The sequence below is a fragment of the Sipha flava genome, unplaced genomic scaffold (assembly GCF_003268045.1).
Source record: "Sipha flava isolate LNK unplaced genomic scaffold, YSA_version1 41_pilon_pilon, whole genome shotgun sequence".
Classification (NCBI taxonomy): Eukaryota; Metazoa; Arthropoda; class Insecta; order Hemiptera; family Aphididae; genus Sipha; species Sipha flava.
This window is the reverse complement of record NW_020273144.1, coordinates 12,781-30,831: the sequence shown is the minus strand read 5'-3', so window position 1 is coordinate 30,831 and position 18,051 is coordinate 12,781. Positions and strand designations below refer to the sequence as shown.

At 26.5% G+C, this 18,051-nt stretch overlaps 1 protein-coding gene across 3 annotated transcripts in view; it reads right to left on the bottom strand.

Annotated features, from left to right (window-relative positions):
• Positions 1-18,051, bottom strand: part of LOC112688951 — a gene marked incomplete at its 5' end in the record, with an annotated part of 22,782 nt that extends 4,731 nt beyond the window's left edge. For 2 of the 3 annotated variants that reach the window (XR_003149091.1, XR_003149092.1), the window contains 14 exon segments: positions 6,395-6,549; positions 6,624-6,717; positions 8,632-8,796; positions 9,042-9,149; positions 9,864-9,990; positions 11,557-11,719; positions 11,810-12,075; positions 12,166-12,402; positions 12,475-12,589; positions 15,217-15,366; positions 17,112-17,169; positions 17,240-17,437; positions 17,720-17,808; positions 17,976-18,051. Coding sequence is in view for 1 of the 3 variants with exons in the window: in XM_025562397.1 (XP_025418182.1) it covers positions 8,635-8,796; positions 9,042-9,149; positions 9,864-9,990; positions 11,557-11,719; positions 11,810-12,075; positions 12,166-12,402; positions 12,475-12,589; positions 15,217-15,366; positions 17,112-17,169; positions 17,240-17,437; positions 17,720-17,808; positions 17,976-18,051 (1,749 nt within the window). 3 annotated transcript variants of the gene reach the window in all.

Sequence of the window (18,051 nt, the reverse complement as noted above, 5' to 3'; positions counted from 1 at the left end):
GGGGGGCAAACGTGAAAATTATACGTAATATACGCGTTTTCCGCCCGTGCCGCCGCGTCACCGGTCGTTTCGTGCGCGCAACACTAGCGGTTATCAGTTGAAAATCGTGTAACCGTTAAGCTACGGGTGAAATATTAAAGTTCAGATCGAACGCGCACGTTAAGACCTCGGTAGTTTCGCTCGCGCTGCTGCGAACCGTGTATTCCGTTCACGTACAACGCACTGCGATCATTTATTATTGCAGTACTGCAGTATATTTTTCATTTTATTTACCGTCGACTCGCACTCGTTATCGGAAAACAATTAAAACGTTTTAATACTTTTTTCCGTACCCTGAACCAAATAATAAACGATTGCATTGTTTCTGAAATATAATATTTAATTTAAGTATCGTTTTCTTTTTTTTTTTATTTTGTTTCCGATTATCACGTCAGTCTTTTCACGGTTCCGTACCGACCATTCGACACGATTACTATCGGACAAAGCTGTCAATAATGAGTGTGCTGACATGCTATAATGTATATATAAATAAATTAAACATAGTTTTTTTTTTTTTAACGTCTCTTAGAACTTAAAATAGTGCTCGACGTGATATCAGTGTGACAATTTGAAATTGAACTGTGCAGCAAAATTTACGAACGTTGTACGTATACAAATGTACGTTTACGACAAAGATATTAGATTTCACAAATATCCATAGATCTTGTATGTATACACACAGGCCCCAATATTTACTCACACCTAGGTAAACTAAGTTTCGTAAACAATTTTTTTTTTTTTACAAAAGTAATACTTAAATAGGCTTAAATTATAATTATACTTAAATTCTGAGTTCATTAAATGTATTAATGTAAAGTAATTGATTAGATCAATAATTTGTAGACAAATAAACCACAAATAACCACTACTAATTTAAAAAAAAAAAAAAACCAACAACTTATAGAGTTTTATTTTTTACTACACATAATTTCATATAAGGTAGGTCAGTATTGGGTTATTATAAGGTAGTTTAAGTAGGTACTAGGAATTGTAATTTTTTTTTTAAAAACAATTAAAGTATAAAAATGTTAAATGTCGCCTTAATCGTAGACCATGTCACCAACCCCTTGAGCCACACCCGTGTATACATTTCGGCGGGAAAATAGGTTTTCTATCAATGATAAAGAATGGCGTAGGTGAGAGGGAGATTTGGAGATTCAAACTCCCAACTCCATTGTCAAAATCTTTTCAATAATTTATAACAAAATTAATTATTACTTAAAAATATAACCTCCCATGAATACGCCCTTGATAATAAATAATATCAAATAACCTTTCAAAGTCTTAAATGGATCTAATCCGTGGGTCCGACTTTCAATATAAAGAGATACTATGTGTGAAACTTCTTGTTAAGTTTTAGTATCCAAAAGTTCCATCATGGAAAATAAAAAACATCATTGTAAAAGTTCACTTATTGATTTTTTCGGATGTTGGCGTCCCCAGGTATTATAGAATGGGTTGCCCAACATTTTCAAATCGACAAGGGCACACGAAATAAAATACCATAGTACCTGTGGATTTCTACTAAAAACAGATTAAAATCCAATCGTACTATATTCGTTACTCGATTTTGTTATGTTCGATTAACTATTGAATATTTTGATTTTAAGATAAAATAGAAATTCCATATACACAATGTACAAACATAGAAACGAGTACAGAATATGATAAGATCAACACGCCTTCTTTTAGCCCACTCTTACCTTTCTGCAATTATGTTTGAACAAGAATCGTAAATTGATGATGATTGGCGAAGTTTTCAATATTTCGTTTAAGAAAATTCCATCACGACGTAAGTGTATACTATAGACCAAACGTTGTACATAACTGTGATGGGAAACGATATTTTACTGTTTCATAAAATACTAGTTTTTGCGTCGAAAACGATTAAAAATGTAATGTTCATAAAATCTTGTGATTTTGGGTTTTTATTATAAAGCTATCAAATAGAGTCTAAATAAATAATAATAATAGAGAGAAAAATTGTATTTTAGTCAAAAATATTTCTCAACACAATGGCTTTTGGGGGAATTTCACTAAACACAATAGTCTTACTGAATTCAATTAATATACATAACTATAACATATAATTACATTATAATTATTTTAAAAGTAAAAAGTGATTTATAAAAATGAATCAACTTTATTAAAATCAGAATAAGATAGTTATTTTTTTTATTCATATTTGTCAGTTAAGAAAATAAATCTTTGGGTAACATATATTCAAATAAAAGTTATGAATAATACTATAATTAACTGAAAAAAAAAGTTTTCATATAAACCCCTATTTAAATTCCCGTCCCAATAATAACAATGATTAATTTCAATGTAAATAGAGCTGAAACATATCGGTATTGTAATGTTTTCATACTTTTTTTATATTTATTTTGACAATCGAAAGTACAACGCATTAATTGAATTATCTATTTATTCACTTTTCAAAAAAATAAAAAACAGACGAGAAAGATAATAAAACAACATCATAAGAAGTGTAATAAAAACGGGTATATTCAATTAATCAAATTATTTATTCATTTTGAATAGTTAAAACCGGTTTTTAACGAATTTTATAATTATGCAACAACCAATGCTATAATATAGCAGAATTACTTTTAAATCACTGTTACTGTGTATTACTGAAATATAGTATATATTTTAATTGTTAAACATTAATTTTTTACATGACAAAAAAAAACATCAAACAAACAAACAAACCCTTTTAAAATAAATGATGTGTTGTTTTTTCAATTTCATATTATATGTATACCAAAACAGGAATGATTTGTGATTGGTTTTATGACTACATCCTAATTTTTTTTTTCAATAAAATAAAAAATAATTGCTAAGTATAAAGGCCGGTTTACACGCAACAACTTATTGTATGTTTTATCGAACACGACTAATCATATCAAGTAAAACGGAGCATGTATACAGTAAATCGTACTTCTTATCGAATCGGAATGAAATCCAAGATTGGATCGAAAGACTGATGGGCGCGGATTCATTTTACGTGAAGTTGAACGACATTTCGTCATATGTAACTACAAAATTGATGTATAGTACAACTTTTCGTCCTTTTTAGGTTTAATTTTCTCCTTTACTTAATAGTTTTAACAACTTAATTTCGTTTTTTTCTTTTTAATAATTATAATATATTATAGTAGGATCTATCATTAGTAGGTATATTAACCTATAATATTTAATAAATAATATAAAATTTGATTCGCATGGTATTTTTTGTTTTTTTTTTGCGAACATGTCTGATCTACGAAATTCTGTTGCACACGTACTAGGAACATTATGGTAAACCACAATAGTGCTTCTTCCATATCGTCAAACATCACTAAAATAACTGAACACTATTGAAGAATGAACAGAAATACAGTTGAAACTGGTATGGAAAACTGAGTTAAAGTTGGAACGTGTAGACACTTTATAAAATGTACGTCTTATTGTTCATTTTATATGTCCAACAAAACGTGCAATAAGTCGTTGTGTGTAAACCGGGCTTAAGGAAGACGTTTTTTTAATTAGAAATAAATTTGATAAATCGATTATCGATCATAATAGTTTTAAGTTAAGTACATATTAAAATCAGCGGTTGACAAATTATTTTTAATTTTAATATGGATTAAAAAGAAATATTTGAAGAGTGAAGTTGAAAAATTAGGTTTTTATGTTATGAATTAATAAAATTATTGTTTCTGATAGTTAAGATTAAAAAAATGTGTACTTTTGAAATAAAATAAGAAAAATTAACTATAATTAGAGTTTTTGATTTATTGAAAAACTATATTTTTTTTTGTTTTTTAACATTTGAAACTGTAGTCTGACATAATTAATATTTCGTATTATTCTTCGAGTAAAAAAAAAACTTGAATACACCGCGATTAATTAATCATAATTTAGAAATCGATTCCAGTATTTGTGATGTAACTGCGCACGTTTTTTTTAACAATAAACGAAATGTATATTATTTCAACCAATATATGGTATATATAGACTCATTCAACGGTTGCTGTTGGCACAGAAATGTAAATAAAAAAAGAAGAATATCGAGAAGACATAATATGATCAGTAGAAATATTGTGATCTTTGAGTGTTTACGTGGTTAAGATAAGCCTTACGGCTGGCGTGTTTAAAGGACTACGAAAGATCGAAACGGGTAGAATTTGAGGACCAGTTTTTACTCTACACGTCGTATATATCACGGTTCACTCCGATCGAAAGTAGATCAATAATAATTACCAAATAACGTAGTTCTGTCAAGTGAAACCAATCTCCGCGTTTACGAATCCACTTGTGCATATATTTATAAATACATATATATATATATATATATATATATACACAGAGCTGCGTCAAACATTTCAGCGCCCTAGGGAAAAATTTTTTCCCTCTTACTTTTAAAACACTACAGCGCCCGGGGGCAATTACCCCATTTTACCCCTCCCTTAACACAGCCCTATATATATATATATATTTGTGTGTGTGTGTGGGCAGCTAGTGAAATAGTAAACAGAACACGTTGACAGATTTGGGTAATGAGAACATTAGCGTTTTGAAAAAAGTTTGCACGTGAGTACTGACCGGTGTATTCCTGTGTAGTACCCGACCAAAACGCAATCACTCAAGCCGGTCGGAATAGGTCGATTTGATTTGGACCATTGTAAAATCTGAACACAAATGTTTTGATATAATGATGAGATACAAAATAATGCTATCGAACCCCTACGAATGGTTAGAATTTAAATAAAAACTTAAAGTATATGATCACTAATCAGATTTATTTATTTCGGTGTTTTGAGGAACACGAATAGTCCATCAACTCTCTTAATAGATTATAAACTCTTCTAAAAATGTTCAGTTAAAATACATTTAAAAATTGTACTCAATTTTCAGATTTTAATGAAAAAATGCTTCACACATGCTTATCGTACACCGATACTGCGATAAATCAAAAGTTTGCATTAATTCATCTTAAACACGGTATTAAACAACTCATCTATCATATTATGTACGAATAATATTTTAAAATTATAACGATGAAGATCAATTTGATTTAGTAGTCAAAACACGGTGTTCAATAATAAACTTGGATATCAAACAAAATATTTTTATACATTTGTAAAATCAATGTTTCGACGTCTAAAATTCTAAAATCATTTTTTCTACACAATTTACAAGATAAATATTTATCAAACGGTAATTTATAAAAAAAAAAGAAAATTCAGTGATAAACATATATTTAAAAAAAAAAAAAAACTATTTTACTATGAATTAAAATAATTATAATGCTTCAGAAATTAGAGATATGAACTAACATTTTCAGAAGAATCAATGAACTAGTAATTTTCAAATATTACAAAAATAAAAATATTTTTACCAAAATATTCAGTTTATTAAAAAAAAAAAAAAAAATGAAATAGTGTGTTCTACAGCCATTTAAGTTATTATAAGAATATACCACAATAAGATAATTTGATTATTTTAATTCACGCAAAAGTTATCACGATACCAATAAATTTTCGAGTCTCCCTGTACATACATTATAAAGTTTATAAAAACGTATGATTCTTATATTCAGTATAGTCAATACGTAATAATACTAAATTTCTAGAAGATAATATAATACGTTTATTGAAAAATTAAAACCTAAAATATAATCCTTCACGGTTCAATATAAAAATAAAAATATAGTGTATAAAGTATAAAATTGCCAATGAATAAAATCGAAATTCAGAACTTATTTTAGGCTTGTTTTAATATTAAGAACAAACCACTTTATTACTTATGTTCAGTTTTGAACGCGTTTCATTAAATACATATTTTCTACGTAATATTAAGTGATTTTAACAGCGAACAAACATAAAAAATGTATTTAGTTTAATAAAAAAAATAAAAAAATGCAATTTGATGTTTATTTGATTAATGATTTAATAGAAGTCTAAAACAGGACTTATGATTTCCAAGAACTATTAATAAAATTAATTTTCTGCTCAACCTATTAACAATGATACCCAGACAACTGTTTTTATAATATCCAATAAACAGTTTTCAAAATAACCATTAGCTATAATAATAGCAATGTGATATAAAAAAAAAGGATAAATAAGGTTATACCAAACAGGCAAAGAAAAAATTAAATGTCTTATTTACCTCATCCATATATTACTGTTGAGGGAAAATTATGATTTAATAAATGCAATCATCTTTTGTATATGGTTAATTATTAATTGAATTTTTATTCGAATGAATGAAACAAGTATTATAAGATTTAACTAATTTAATCTAATCAGTCATAGTTTTCAATACTATATAAACACTGTCATGTAACATTATTTGACGCAAATACCTTTCAAAGGTGTGATGATATTGATTTGGTGAAAAATCCTAACCAAGATGTTTATCTCCGTGTAATATATTCCGTTAAACAGATGCCATTGGTTTTTATAAACATCTTTAGAATCAACCAGGATACCATAATCCGAAAACATTAAAATGTACGACCTGCGATAAGAGTGAATACAAAAATCAAAATAAACATAATTAAACATAATAGGGATTAATCAGTTGTGTTTAACCTGTTATATAGTGTTTCACACAATTTCGAATTATAATCGATCAACAAGTTTCCTCGTGGATCGTTTCAGATTGAGTATCCATTTTTAACAATTCCTGTACATCAAAATGCATTAAAAACATCAGGAGTAATAAAATTAAGACTTAATTAAGTTTGTTATTATCAAACATTACACTTCTCACAAAGGTCAAGTGAAATGGTATGTTAATAGTATTAAATGTATGTGCACACAAAAAAATTAATATTAATGTATGTGAACATTAGTGCAATTTAATTTCAATGTCAAGTGCATGAATAACAAGCATGATTAGATATCTTCACTAAGCTATCAAAACAATTTCTCCCAAAAAATTAAATGATGATCATCAGAAAAATTATAAGCCTGAAACAATTTACACACATTACATACAATTAACAAAATTTTTTAAAAAAAAATGTGTGTTATGTTTTTACCAATGGCGGATCTAAGAGATTCAATTAAATCAAAAAATATAACATGGGAACTCTCAGTGCCTCCAACTGAATTGTGTAATTTCTAATAAGTTTAAATTAAACGCAGAGACATAAACAAATAATTAAAATTTTGTTCTTGACCAAAACAAATATTAAATGTCATATGAACAACTAAAAAAAAAAAAAATTTTGATTAGAAGAATCAACATTTACATTTTTCTTTTTAATGCATTTTTATGACAATAAAATTCAATAAATGTTTTAATTCATATGAGCTACAACAAAAACTCATCATTTCTGTAAAAAATAATTAAAGATGTTACTATAAAATTAATAGACTAAGTATAAAAAAAAAATTCTATATAGGTACATACACCGAATAGCAGTTAAATCCACCACTGATTTTGTCTTAATTTACAAATTATTTTCAGTGTTAAAAATTATGATACAATAGTTGTAGCTAAATATACCAAAGTTTTATATTAAATGGGATAAAATATGTACGAAAAGTTATGATAACCATAGTAACATTATGAATAGAATAGCTTAAGGCTAAGTAATAAACTCCAAACACGGAAATAATTATTTTTAATTTGAAATTATGTTTCCGATTAAATTAATTAGATGAGAAATTTGCAACATTTTATCTTACAGATTATAGAAAATACATTCTATTAGTATAGTATTTGATTTAGTTGGTTTTCTCATATAATCATATTATCAAATTATCATGTATAAAATGTAAAATATATTTTGGTCCATAGAAAATATTAATATAGCTTATAGGATTTGCATTTCATACATAATATTTACATATCATGTTTAAAATTGTACACAGAAGCTAGTTTATTACTAAAATAAATTTATTAGGGCAAAATCATTAAAAAAAACCTTAGTCAATATAATTTTTAAGTACTAATCCAAAATTAAAATCTTCTACTCCTATCGATTATTTTTAATAAGTTATATCTAACTTGAAACTTATATTTTGTACGCCAAGGAGATGCACTTTGTAGTGTAATTTTCTTAAAAATATCTTAGATATTTACGCAGTGAAATTAGATTCTTATTGACAATACATATCTAAAATATTCATGGTTATTTTATTTAATTAAATGAACTTAAATTGAACTTATCAAAATTTGGCAAAAATTTTTTTAGTTTTCCATCATAAATATTATTAATTTGGCGTGCTTCGGTAAGTAATGGTCTACTTCATTATGGAAAAAGGAGTTTTGTTGACTTTGATAACTAATTATAATAAAATAAGAGTCAAATGCTATAAAAAAATTAATAAATAAAAAAACAAAAGTAATTTTAAAATACTAGTTAAAAAATAATAGATTTTATATATAATTGTTTTATATAATTTCATTTAATTACAATATTTTACAAAAAATTATTTTTTACAAAGCTTAATAAAAATAAAAAACTCTATTGAAATAAATTAAGACAAAAAAACGTAATACGATATACACATTTTTTCAAATGAAACAAAAATTTTTTTCAAAAAAATGTAATATTAATATAATTAATTAAATAGAATTAAAATATACCGTCTAAGTTTTGCTAAATACTTTCGGACTTTTCTTTTTAAGTTCTTTGGGACAATATTTATCCACAACGTCTTCAATTAATGTTTTATACTCAAATATTTTAGTCAGCTGTTGAGTAGTTTCTTCAATTTGATCCTTCGTAACTTTACTTCTTTGAACATTTTTCTGAAAAAATATAAAAAACACAATGAACAAAATATAATTTTCTGTGAATTGATTTAAAAGTTCTAATATTGAAAACAAGTTGAAAAATTAAATTGAAGAAAAACATTTTTAAATAGGTACTGTATATACCATATAATCACAATTTTACTTTAGTAACAATAAATAATTAGCTAGAGCAATATTTAGTATACAACTTTTGATAACTAATAAAATAAAATAAATAAAAACATTACTTAAATACATACTTTAATAAGCTCAATGAGTTCGTCTCGTTTAGCAAGATTTTCAACACGATCTTCAAATATATCTAATATTTCACTCATTTCTACAATAATATCTGCTTCGTTTTTCCCCTAAAATGTTTTTTTTTTTTTTTTGTTAATGACTCATATCTACTCTAATTAGATTACTGCAATAATTACTACAATACTATTATAAAATAACTTACAAAAAGTATTTGCTATGTTTTTATTTATCTTAAACATTAAAATACATGATCAGGTATTAATTTGATCAACACAATATGTAATTCAAAAGAAATTATTGTTTAAAATTATATCTTATTACTTAATAATATTAGTAAATTGTTTTAATTAACTTTTAAATTAAGATAAAACTTTTATTATATTCAATTATAAAAAGATTTTAAACTACAAAAGAACATTTAAATAGTCAATAATATGAGACAAAAAAAAAAAAAAATTAAGAAACATGTTTTGGGCAACTAGTTTGGAATATGGTTTATGCATACTGATTAAAACTTAAAAAAAAGTTCACTATCAAATTTTATAGATAAATCAGAAAAGCTATCACCAAACACACAGACTATACATAAAGAATATTATTTAATTATCCTCACATTTTAGGGGAAAAAATAGAAAAATTACATATTTTTTAGTGTTAATAACAAATAAATATGAATAATAAATTTAATTTTTAACTGTTCTAACCAAAACTTTAATTTTATTTAAATCAAAATATTAAAATCTATTTTATTAATAAAAAATATTTGTATTTATTAAAGGTAAAATAAAAGTTGATATAATTAAAATAGATTGATAATTTACCATTTCGTCAAATTGCCCTATCAAATTTTTAACTCTCCATCCAGATTTACTATCTGACATCCATTTTTTGGCTTGCTGCATTTCTGCAAGTTGCTTTTTGGTTTCTTTAATTTTGTAATCTGTATACCTAAAATACAAAAAAAAAAAAATATATATATAATATAATAAAGTAATAAGTAACTTCATACCATCTACATACAATATTGATTATCTATGTTTTCAATACATAGACAGTTGTCATAAATTGTCAGTGATTTCATTTAAAATATAAATATCAGAAATTGGTTCATAAATATTTAATGAATATGAAGTATTAACTTAACAATTGTTGTTTTTAAAAAGTTGTAGTTCAAATTCAAAGTGTATTTATTCTTAACTGAAAATAAGATTATAAATCTTATATTTATATACTCAATTTATAGAAGAAAAAAAGCCACACGTTTTATATAGATTAAATAATTTTAAAAAAATTTTATATTCTAAAAGATCGCCTTCTTTCAATATTATATGATCAGCTACCAAATACATTACTGATCAGAATATTTATGATTTATTCTTTAAATGTAAATACTATAGTAAATTTAATAATGTTGAGTATAAATAATAAAGAAGAACAGTTCATAATCAGTACTTTATAAGAATGTACTGTTATAAAATAACACCATTATTAGCCCTTAAAATACATGGTAGTAGTTGTTGGTATTTACAATATTGACTTCAACATTTTGAATTGTAGAGCGGCGTCATTAAGAATTTGCTAGAAAACCAGAATTGTCACTCTTAAGAATTAGTTTTTGTATTGAATAAACTATTATGGGTCTTGACATTATATATTGTTCACATGTGTATTTAATTCTAAAGTCAAGATGTAAATTAAAGGATTTACTGAAACAAGTATTGTTTTCATATTTAAATATGTAACCTCATAATAAAATATATACTCATTACAGATTTCAAACCCAAGAAATAGTTTCTACTATATAGTATATATACTTAATTAATACTAATAGTACTTAATACCTATAGTACTACTTGGTACTATTAAGCCGTGATTTCCTATAACCACGCATCCGTGATTACGTGGTGCGCGATGCATAATGGAAGTGTTTTGCTACGATACGTTTTTAAGACTGCGTGGTTTGGAGTAGAAAATTTTAGTCAGATGATGTTTAATAGTACATCAAAATGGACGTGGTTATGCTTTATACAATTTTGGAGTACGAAGCAGATGAAGAACTATTGCTAATTGCGAATAATTACCGTTATGGAATTCATGAAATGTTTAGTCAACGGAGCAGGGGGGATGTTTCAGTACTTTAATTAGTAATAAAAATTAAATAAAACATATAAAATATAAATAATATATTGAAAAATATTTTAATAATGTATAAAATAATTTAATCCCACACTGCGTTTCACGCATAATAAGTTATCCTCGTGGCGACTGCTGCGCGATTGACGTGCGTGATTCGACAATCACGTGCGTGAATTATTAATAAACATCAATACTATTTTTTCAATTTTTGCGTCATCACGCATCGCGCACCACGCAATCACGGATGCGTGGTCGTAGGAAACCACGGCTTTACTACTATTATTACTACTTGATTCCAGTAAGCTCGACTTATTAATCATGCTACTAAACATCTTAATCATAGACAATCATAAAAATATTATTAACTTCAGTCAATACCTTTGAAAATGGTGGGAATGTTGTCCTTTTAATGGATTTTTATAACCTGCCAATAAGGTTGGTCGTTTATTTTTTATAGGGAGAGATGAATTCTCATCATTGACATTTACGGATGGTTTAACTTCCTCATAGAAATTTTTATCCGATTTAACAAAATCAAAACCTGAAATGAAATTAATTGTATATAATTTTAATTAACTTATAATTGAATTAGGATTTAATCGATAATTAAACAGTTTAATTTGAATCTCACCATCCCCAAAATCATTTCCGAAGTCATCGTCATCATCATTTTCATCATAGTCGTCATCTGCAGGACAATCATCATCAACGTCCATATCATTATCATCTAAATCATCTTCTGCTTCATCTTCAGCATCACCATCAGGAAGATCATCATTACAATTATTAACATCTTCTTCTGGATATTCTTCGGTTTTATCATTTTTTATTATTTTTTCATCTACATACTCCATTTCATCACCAACTATTTTAAATGGACTATCTTGATTAACAGGTCTAGAAAAAGTGTAGAATATTAATTCAGTAGAGCAATTTAAACAAAATAGAAAACTTTACAATACATATTTTAGTATAATAAATACATACAGTAATTGTTTACGAGGTTTTTTTCGTGGACTTATTTCTACCATTATGTGTGATTTTCTAGACAGAGCAGAAATTTGAGGTAATACAACCTCTGGAATCTGAGGTACCATAATTGATTCTATTTGTAAACCACTTTCACTATATCCATTTCTATTTTGCGATAAATCATCCGCATGACACTCTTCTAGGTCTGGTTTCGTCAAGATTGGTATTAAATTTTTTTGGGCTCTAAGTACACTATATTTAATACAAATCATAAACATATATAAATTAAATTTATAAAATTAACTAATGACAATTATTCCTTACCCGTCTGCATCTCGTTTCCTTAAAATACTAGGTCTTGGTGAAATAATTGGTTTAAATACATGTTGACTATTAGGTATATTTATACAAGAATCTTCTATATTTCCAGTAATAGGACCTAATAAAATAATTGTATTAAATAAACTAAAAACTATATATTCTTAAAATGAGTATTTACTTAGTAATAAAATAATTTAAATATAGGCTACAGAAATGTATACCTTTAAGTAATTAAAAATTAAACTACTTATATTAAATACAATTAAAAAAAAAAAATGTATTGTTTTATATTTTTCTTGTTTAAAACATAAAATTAACTGCGTTTTAAGACATTAAAAACATGTTTCGAATATAGTTTCAACCAGATTCTATGTACAAGGTGCGACACAACGGGCTCCCCCATTTCTGAGATGAATTACAAACAAAATGATATAAGAAATGAAAAAAAATGTATATTAATAGAAAGTATAATATATAAAGTTTTTTTTTTGTTATTTTTTAAACATGATACTTTCAAATTATAGTCTCGGCGAGCGACGCACATTTAAAGTTATTCAAGAAAATTTTCCAACACTCTCGCTAGCATATTGAGTGGAATCCCATCGATTTATCGACGGATAACCTCTTTCATTTCTTCAATTCACCGTTTGAAAACTTCAGATTTAAGGTACCCTTATAAAAAGTAGTCAAACGGGCTCAAATCAGGTAAGTGAGGAAACCATGCAACATCTTCCCGTAAAGATCAGGCGACGAGGAAACATTTCTTGCAAAATGTCACGAGAACGACAGGTCGTATGAGCAGTGGCTTCATCTTGTTTAAATCAAAAGTTATCATTATTTAGATCCTGTAGTCCTTAAATATTTAGAACCAACGAAAAACTATTTATTGCCTTCTTAGATCTGGAGAAGGCCTTTGATAATGTCAAATGGACAAAACTTTTTAAGATTATGGAAGACATTGGAATTAACTATAAAGATGGAAAAATTATACATATTCTATACATCAATGAAATTGCAGTTATAAAAGCTGAAAAAGGTAATAACCAAGTGGAGGCTAAATATGCTAAGGGGGTAAGACAAGGGTGTGATCTACCACCTATCTTATTTAATCTATTTATAGAAGAAGCCTTAAAAGGAGTAAGAAAAGAAAACATCGGAGGAGTAAAGAAAGGTAGAATACTTGTGCAAATACTGCGTTTCGCGGAGAATATTGTTGTAGTCGGAGAAAGTGAAGAAGACAAAATTAACATGCTCGAAAAAATGAACGATACGCTTAAAGAACACCACATGTAAATAAATCAATGAAAAACCAAAATTCTTATATGTAGCGAACAGCAGATTTATGCAAATATAACGCTAGATGGAATATTGCTGGGGACAGTTCCAAGCTTCACATACCTGGGGAGCAAAATCACAGACGATGAAAAAAGCCATACAAATATAATATATATAATAACGAAGGCCAAAGAGGCCTATTATAAAGTTTTACTTTAAACAGAATAAGTCTGGACACCAGGAAAAAACTTATAAAAAGCTTTGTGTGGAGCGTATCTCTATATAGAGCAGATAATTGGACAATAATGAAGTCTGAAAAAGACAAAATAGAAGCCTTTGAAGTATGGAGTTGGAGGAGAACGCTAAAAATTTCATGGATGTAAAAGATAAAAAATGCTAAGGTTTTCAGAAGAATAAATACCCCAAAGTCAATATGGAATGCTCTACGACTGAGGAGGAAACCATCGATCGAACACGTAATAAGGAATAGTCTCTGAATAACCACAATAATAGAAATAAAAATCTAACGAAAACCTGGAATAAGAAGGCCCATTTATGAATCAGGTGATGGAAGATACCGGAATAAAAACACACTGGGAAATGATGAGGATTATAAATGACAGAGATAAGTGGAGAGAAATATAAATAATCATTTAAGCAATCTTCGGATTGAAAAAAAAAAAGTTCTTAAGTTTTGTGTTCAATTAATTTTCCAATTAGGTATATTTTCATTTAGATTCAAACCAAACCGAGTATAAATTGCCCTCTACGTCGCAATCATACTTAGCATTCTTGAAAAATGTCTCAATCACGTTGTTCGCCTGACCACGACATTGTGATGTTGTGATGATGATGATTGTGACGTTGTTCACTTTACCACGACTAAAAACCTTATTAATGACCCTACCAATAAACCTATCGTAATAATTAATTTAAATATGGGAGTTCATTACGCCACACCTGTATATATTTTCATTTTTACGTACTACACAATAAATGAGAAATATATTCTTCATCCATTTTGAAATTTGGAGAAAAAAATGTTATTCCAATGTTTATGTTTTACCAACTACAACAAACTGGAAAATTAAATTATTAAATCATCTGTGTTTTCAAATTTAGTTGTTGAAACACGAAAATAATTTACATACATTTTTATACATAACTCAGCTAGTGAACTATCGATACAGTAGTAAATAGTCCCCCCTATATCAATATAGACTTCAAAAGAGACTCAAATAAAAATAAAAATTATTATAAACAATTAAAAACTGAAAATAAACTTTAAAATCGAATCACAGATTTTTTTTTTACTAACTACAAAAATAATTTCAAAATAAAAAAATTCTAGATCAATCTAAAGCCAAAATGTATCAATTGCTAACTTTATAAACATACAAATTGATAATACATGTTATCATATTTTGTAACTTAATATATATATATTAAAATAATAACTTTCATAATTACCATGAATGACAGCTGGATTAACAACTGCACTTTTATGATGATAAGTTTTAGGGGGGAAACGAGCAAAATCACTCTGTGTGTAAACTGGAGGTGCACCAGATATCATACTTTGACGAATACCAGTATACTCAGGTATACTGTCATAAGACACTAAAATAAACATTAAAACTTATTAATAATCCAATTTGATTTGTAAGGTATTTGATGTATGTAAAACCCAATACGCTAAAGTAAAAATGCAAAGCCCAATTTACATCCATCGTGGCACATATTTATGTTGCTCATATCAAACTTGTATCATATATAGGATATTTATCAAAATTATATGGTATATGAACAATCATATATTAATATTATTAATATATTTCTTTAAGATAAAAAAAAAATAATAATTATATTATTAAATATCGTTTATATAATGATAGTATTAACTTATATATTGGAATTTTGATAACTCAAATCGGTTGATGATAGAAAAAAGTAGAAGTTGTAAAAAATAATGTTGTAATAATAGTAGAAGTTGTAATAATAAATTTATAGTTATTTTGGTTATCAATTATGACGAGTTGCACAACTTGCTGTCCTTAAATCAGGTGATATTTCGAATTTGAGAATTTAGAAAAATCATTTGTTGTGCAAAGCAATCATTTTCAAGATAGACACACAAATTTATATAAAAACTAAATAAAAAATTGGTACAAATTAAATGTTTTTAAATGTTGACAATATTATTTGTAGACTCCTAGATGACCAGACTAAAACCACTACTTCAGTATTTATATGAATTTCTATTTTGAAATATTTTGTAAAATAACTCATATTTGTAGTATGATAGAAGTAATAAAAAATACTTTAAATTATTACTAAATTTGTTTTTAGTTATTTTAGTCAACATTTCAATACAATTTACTTTATTCATAAAGTAAAAAAATATATAAAAAGTATATATAAAATATATAAAAAATTGTTTTAAGTGCAACTTTGGATATCCTTACAGCAATAATACAATCACTTATGTTTTTTAATGTAATAACTTCTGAGCCCTAGTCATCACTATCTAACACTCTATCTACTCTTGGAATGTTAAATCATTGAAGATTTTATCATTGGTAGGATGGTAATATTGTTGAAGATAACCATTTAATGTATATTATTCAAATAAGTTTCCATTATTTTTTTCAACAATTTAATTTATAAGTCAAAAGTTGACATCAATTTATTTGAGGTAAGGACTAAACCCCTTTTATTAATATTATGATATAAAGTAACAAAAATAATAAAAAAATTTATAAATATGTTATCTATGAACATTAAGTATGTACTTTGTAAGAATTCAAAATTAATCTTGGTTATTTAATTAACTGAAAACCACCAACCAAACATATTAGGAAAAACAACAATAAGGCACACGTGTCATATGCTATCTACCAACAAATTGTTGGTGTCATATGCTATCTACCATAAGCCAAACAGTTAACCACAGCAAAAACTTTATAGATCCACGTACAGGTGGTCAAACATAGACTATTGAATGTTTGTGGAAACAAATGCAAGTAAAGTAAGGAATCAGAGCTCGTGGAGTGACCAATCTTGAAAGACAATTGCAAGAAGATTGGTGGAGATCCGTCAATCAAAAAAATGTTTTTAAATGTTTTTAATAAGATATAAAAAAAACATTTTTGTAAAAAAATAAAAAAAAATATGAACAACTGTAAACAAACAAGCTATTTAATATAGGACGACTGTAAACCAACAGGCATTGATATGTATGTGTAGATTTTTGTAGACATGATTTTCTTGGTAGGTAGCATATGACACGTGTGCCAACAATAATATTCATAGTGATAATACTTCAACTAAATTTATAAATATAAATGGATAAATGTTAAAAATACCTGGTTTATTTATTACAGAAAAATGTGAAGTAGGTGCTGATGATGGTATTGGAACTATCTGTAAATTTAATAAAATCATGAAATTATTTGAATGCACTTATTTATTAGTTAACTTAGTATAAATATACTTTAGCAGGAACAGCTTCATTAGACGTATGAATAACATGAGGTGTGGGTGTTATTATAAGAGGTGAAACATTTTGAGATTCCATAATTGACCGTTGTAATGATGATGTAACAATACGGCTTTGCGGTTGGGATGTAATCAGTGATCGTGAAGGTGAAAATCCTATTGTTTTAATAAGTGAATCACTCTTCATATGAACCTGTATCAAAACAATAATAATATAAATAAGTTTACAAAATACTCTATGAAAAGAATTATATGTTAATTCAAATTCATAAATAACAATAACAGATCATTTGGGCAAAAAAAAAAAACTATAAAAAAAAAGTAAGTATTAAATATTTTTCAAAAACCATATTTTATTACTTATGTATAGTATTTTTAATTGAACAGTAATATTGGAAGGAATCATAGAATATTTAAGTATAGCAAAGAACTTTTTTTAAAAAATAAGATTTAATTATTATATATTTCAACTTACTTGAGGACTCAACTGCTTTGTAGGATGTAATATTACAGGACAAATGCTTACATCATCACTAACAGCATGTGCAGACAATTTTGGAATTCCTAATAAACAAGCAAAATATAAACATAAATCTATAGATACATGATTGTAATTGTTATATTTTAGCTGGTATATGTTTTATATCTCATAAATAAATAAAATATAAATTCAAAGAAATATTTCAATAATTAGATAAATAATATTGAGTACATAAAATACTATAGCATACCTGGTTTTATTATGGAATTTCCAATTGTTGAGAATTGTGTTGAGGGTAGGGTTGATGAATTACACATCTTGTATGC